The sequence below is a fragment of the Triticum aestivum genome, chromosome 1A (genome assembly GCF_018294505.1).
Source record: "Triticum aestivum cultivar Chinese Spring chromosome 1A, IWGSC CS RefSeq v2.1, whole genome shotgun sequence".
Lineage (NCBI taxonomy): Eukaryota > Viridiplantae > Streptophyta > Magnoliopsida > Poales > Poaceae > Triticum > Triticum aestivum.
The window spans coordinates 16,276,600-16,282,503 of NC_057794.1; the positions used below are offsets into that span (position 1 = coordinate 16,276,600).

General features: G+C 40.7%; 1 protein-coding gene across 1 annotated transcript; it reads right to left on the reverse strand.

Annotated features, from left to right (window-relative positions):
• Nucleotides 1-1,159: 1,159 nt before the first annotated feature.
• LOC123073364 (probable inactive methyltransferase Os04g0175900) lies at nucleotides 1,160-5,615 on the reverse strand. The gene is made up of 4 exons (XM_044496612.1): nucleotides 5,188-5,615; nucleotides 4,629-4,939; nucleotides 2,315-2,379; nucleotides 1,160-1,584 (listed from the first exon to the last, which is right to left on the reverse strand). The coding sequence occupies exons 1-4, from the start codon at nucleotides 5,613-5,615 to the stop codon at nucleotides 1,285-1,287; spliced, it is 1,104 nt and encodes a 367-aa protein (XP_044352547.1). The 3' UTR covers nucleotides 1,160-1,284.
• Nucleotides 5,616-5,904: the final 289 nt, after the last annotated feature.

The window sequence follows — 5,904 nt, forward strand, 5'->3', positions numbered from 1 at the left end:
ATAAAAGGGTTGAAAATTGATGATGTGGCTTTGAATGGTGCATATTGAACACACAAAACTCTGGAGTTAAAATAAGTTTAAAAAGGAGATCCCTTTGTAAAAGATAAGTTTTCGTTTGAAACCCTGATACTTTGAAATAGATTGTCCAGTTTGTATACGAAGTGCATCCAGTTTTTGCCGTAACCATCTCAACTTTTTAGCACATGCTATGTGGGTGAAATTATGATACCACGCCATGTTTCAACCTTGTCAGAGTTCATTTATAGTGCTTTTCAATTTCAGGGTAATTTAGCTTTAAAAATCATTAAATGCATGAAAAATGGATGTCCATTTTCTAGTTTGAGCAACTTTACAGTGCTAAACATGCCCAAATGAGCTCAAACTTAGTACGTCTGCTATGATCAACTAAAACAAAACTATAATATTTTTCAATAGCAAAAAGAATCAACTAAAAAGCTTTAATAAATTCTAGTTATGTTCAAAATAATATTACTTTCAAATTATACAAATTATTTTCATAAAGTATTTTTTGTTAAAAACTTTAAGAGGAAAAAAGAACTAAATGAAAACTAGGCGTGTATGCTACTATTTAAAAGAAAAGTTTAGAATTAAAACCAAAAAATGGGCATGATCTCTTTCATTAACACATAAAGAATATGAAAGTTTTGCATTTTTTAGAATTTCATATATTTTGTTGAAATTCTTTGATAATAAAAAAAACTTGAGTCTAATATGACCTTGCTATTTACTGGTGTTTTTTTGCATGCTTGTGTTAGTGTTGACTATGTGCATCCTAACTATGTAGAGGCTGGGTGTGTGCTCATTGTGTTTGTACCCACTCGATGATTCATCTTGAGCTTACAAAATCCAACCTTTATTGAAAAACAATAAATTACTAACTGTGTTGATCTATTGAAAAAGTTTTACTGTATGACCAATTATGCTATTATTATGCAACAGAGAAAAAACTACTGGGCCAAAGTGAGACATTGTGAACAACAACTACTCTGTGCTTTTATGTACCTCTTCACGGTAACATATTGGCAATACAAAAATACAGCTGGAATAACTTGATAACAAGTTTTTAACATTGTTATTAAAATATAAGTGGTACAAATAATTATACCAACAACATCATTATATTAAATGGTACAAATAATGATACATGCATTGTTTTGACTAAAAAGTCCATCATTATTGGAATAAATAATACAAAAAATTATACAAGCCAATCTCACACACATTATCAATAGTAGCTAGCATGGACATAAAATGTCATGGTTACTATTTGGTAAATTCGAGAGCCCAAAAGTTTCCAAAAATGTAAGTTGACTGGAAGGTGCCGCTGAAACCTGATTCCCTAACCAGCTTCAGAAACTCTTGTGCAGTTCTTTCCTTCCCTCCCTCAGAGTTATTTAACATCATCACATCGAGAATGTAGAGATTTTGTGCTGCCCTTGTCAACTCTGGAGTAGCCGGCAAGACAAACTCAACAGCGATCAGCCGCCCCTTGTCTGACAAAGCTTGACGGCAATTTTTTAGAATCTTTATGCAGTCATTGTCATCAAACATATGGAGTACCGTCTGTATGTACATTGAAGAAATATTCAGTATCTAGAATATGTTATGTAATATTAAACCTACTTTGCTCGAAGTGTAGGTTTAAGTCTGCTCTACATTCTCAAATATTTAGGGGATTTATTTAGCACAACGGAATGTTGTTTGTTTGTCACAAAGAAAACATTGTAGATTCACTATTGTAGATGGACGTTGAATTTAATTTTGGCATGTTTGAATTATTGAGTTGTGGTTCATTTTGCTTTGTTGCAGTGTTGCATTGTTGAATTGGATGGTGTTGAATTTTGCTATATGATCGACGTCCAATTTCCATGGTATTGAGGGTTTTGATATGAGAGTGTGGTTGTCCAGCAGAACTATTGAGGGGTTGTCTGGCACTGTCCGACATCGTACCATGGAGGAAATCTTACTAAGAGAAAACCCGGGGTTAAATTACTTCTGCACAAGGGCAGCCACCTTGATTGCTTGGGCCCTAGATAAATACTTTTATTAGTTTACCAATGTGTTTATAGAACTACAAGTCGAACGCATTGTTTGTCAGAAGTAGACAATTATTTTGAAGAAATATTCTATATACATCGTTTCTATTTTTTGGTTGAAAAATATTTTCTATTTGAGATAATGAGGGTGCATCACGTATCTACAAGGTTTTGAGTAATATTATACTTTACACCATATGGAATACAGAATGACAGAGAAGGGAACTAGATACAGTAGTTCGTATATATATATATACCTTTAAGAAAATCACATCTCCAGTGGGAACATTATCAAACATATTTCCAGCTATATGTTCGACACCTGCATTGGGTTGACATTACTAGCTAAGTTCTCAATTATCTCACAGGAAAGCATAGATGAAAGAACTCAACAATAGAAAATGATATAAATATGATCTAAATGTACAGTCATAACATCCATGCAAAAAAAGAGAATACAGTTGCAATGCAAAAACAAGGAAAGACAAAAGAGTCGAGTGATGGGTGCTAAATTTGCTGGATAACAACATTTTTTTATCTGATCCTTTATGAACCGGTGACAAAAAATTGGCATCGATGCTTTTCCTAGTAGAAATTAATCCATTGAACCGAGGAAACTGATGCTATTCCTACTGAGTTGAAAGTTCCGTGGGTACGTGCGCACAGCAAGTACACACATGTCTGTTGATCACTTGATCTATAGGCTTTAGTACTTCAAATTAAATTGTTGAGTTTACAGGACGCTAATGATGGTGCATATGTCTGGGAGAAGAATAAGCCATTTGTGTATACGCTAACAACCAAAATTACAACCCCTCCAATTAAGATATGCATTCCCAATTTCTCAGGCATTTTATTTGGTAGGCCGACTTGGATGATGATGCCTGGAACGGAGACTTCAGGCCGGGAGGCAACCCAAACAGTCAGATAGGCCTGGAATAATCATAACAAGTCTAATTCCTTGAGAATATTACAATGAAGTGGTAGAATGTTCAATGATTAATTGATGCAATTTAATAATACGATATAGGATAATGCACTACATTGACACTCGTTCGGGATGGGAACATAAGTTGGGCATGAGGTTTTAGGTCTTCAATTTGAGTGACAATACATGTGTTTTAGTATGTTGTAAAATATATGTTTTTAGATTCATCGACGAATGGAAGTGCGAAACTAGTAATTCTAGCAATTTACACATATTTCGCTAGTCAAATTGAATGCCTAAACACCCGTGCCTGGCTTATAGTCCCATGGAGGATGTTATATATGATTTACGAGATGTTTTGCATAATATATAGTATTCTTCATTGTACTATATTCACTAATTCTTTTCTGGACACAATCTCCTCCAATTTTGAGAAGATCTGCGGTATGTGTTATTGTTTTCATTTGCTCCATTTTCATCCCTAGGTGTGAACTTTGCATGGAGTCTCCATGCGTACTATATTCAACTAATTATTATGTTTTATCTCCGTATCCTGCGTTCCCCACCAAATGAAGCTTAGGTGAACTCGGGAAGAGTCTGGAATTTTTATAACCCAGGGTAGGTGATATGCACATGGAGACAGACATTTTTGGTTTTGTCTTCCGGTGCACTTTGTGGACCTGTGAACAAAGCGGTGTTTGTCTGTTCAGTCATCTCTCTACTCCTGCCCTTTTAGGGGAATCCATCTGGTTAGGAGAGAGAAACAGAAAGAAAGAGTATGGTTGAAACTGAAACAAGAAATACGCACACACACACAGAGACGGAGATTGATGGATGCAAAAATGCTTCCTAGAACTGGCACATAAAGCTCAAGCATAGAGGAAAATAGGAGAGTGAGAGATAGTGAGAGCGTGTTGGCAGCCCGGGACCAGCTCGTGTTCCATTGGCATAGGTTCAAACATTTTCGGTGTGCATCGAAGAATCCACTACAAACAGAGAACCCACTACATTTCAAAACACCGGCCTCAGGAGAGCGTGACACTCTCCCTTACAAGGAGGTCCTAGCCTGCTCTCGTATCTGAGGTGGGACTAAAGTTAATGGCGCTGCCCGAGTATCGTGGGGGCCAGCTGTAATACAACTTGTTAGCAGCCCAGACTCAGCTCCCAGTCCATCGACATATGTTCGGACATTTTTGGTGCGCATCAGACAATCAACTACTAGCAGAGAATCCACTACACCCCAAAAGACTGGCATGGGCTAGGAACGGCTCTGAAACCACTTGTCAGCAGCCCAGGCCCAGCTCCCGGTCCATCAACATACGTTCGTGCGTTTCCGGTGCGCCTCGGACACTCTACTACAAGCAGAGAGCCCACTATATCACAAAATACCGGCTTGAGGAGAGTAAGGCACTCTCCCTTATAAGGAGGCCCTAGCCTCCTCCTGTATCCGAGTTGCGACCATAGTCACTAGCACTGTCCGCGGGTCAGGTGAGAGAGAGAGAGAGAGCATGCAATGGTTAGGAGAGTGTGCTAAGAGAGAAAGAGTAAATGAGCCGTGTGTAAAAGTTTATAGAGAAAGCACCCAGTAACCTATTCACAAGGTCACGAGACCAAGTCAAATTCACAAGAAGGAGGCAACGTACCGAGAATAGACGGCGAGAGGGAGATGACATGAGGCAGATCGAAGTTGATGCCCCTGATATGCTTGTACCTGGAGGTGATCATCTCCAGGGTAGAACCGGTGCCGCCACCAACATCGACGAGCACGGCCACATCGTCGAACCCATGGAAGCGCTCCAACAACTTGCTGGTCACCATCACTGAGATCTGCACCATGGCCTTGTCGACCACCCCGAGTACCCGAGGGTTTCTCCCCAAGTGCTCGCCCATAGGAACCCCATGCGTCCTCTTGAACGCCGTTTGTCCGCCTCCTACTGCTGCCCCCAGCTGCTGCCTTCGAAATGCACGGCGATGTTAGATTCTATAAACCGTAAGCAAATTTTAACATGGTCTCTCTACCTCCTCTTTTTACATATGAGATAAAAAATGTAAGAGTTAATCAGATCCTAATTAATTAGATCAATGATTCCGATATATATTATACTACTCTTGTCTCTCTTGTTCAAAGAGGAGGTAAGAGGAACGCTGTTAAAACTGTTCCAAACGGCAATTGCAATAGCACTCATTCGTATCATAGCTTACCAGGCCATCAAGAAGTCCTGGTCCGTAGTGAACATAGCATAGGACGCCAACGACGGGCCACCGTGGTTGCTGCTGAGCCACCGACACACCGGCGAGGGCTTGTACTGCCTGATCGCCTCGCCGCTTGGACCTGCCCCCGTCACGCACTTGACGACGTCGAAGGAGGCAAGCAGCCGCATGATGCGGTCCACCGGAGCCGACCCGCCGGCCTTGTCCACGGCTGGGAGCCGCGCGGCTAATTCATCCGCCGTAATCGCGAGGCTGCCGGCGTTGCTGAGCGCGTCAAAGATGCCCAGCTCGATTGCTGCTTTCAGGGTCATGGAGACCGCGAAGCTGGTGATGAGCCCCCACGCATGTAACCATGTCCCCTCGTCGTCGTCACCAGCGGCCGGATTAATCCTACTTCCGCCCACAGTATTGTTATCCATTTTTACTTGGATGGTGCCTATAGCTTGTATGGTTCCTTGGTGGTGACTGAAAGAAGGTAAGTATATATAGGGACAGATCACATCTAGTTCTGAATAAATAAAGTGGAGAAATGATGGGTGTTCCACTATACAACTTCTAAAAGTGCAGGCTGCCACAACTTTGTTAGATCGTGGTTGTGCCACCAAACCGTGTGGAGAAATTGCACAGAAATCACAACGCGACATTAGCGCTTGTTGCCATCTTCTTTGGCCCATTTCTTCCTATGCAAGCCTTATCACTTGACCGCTT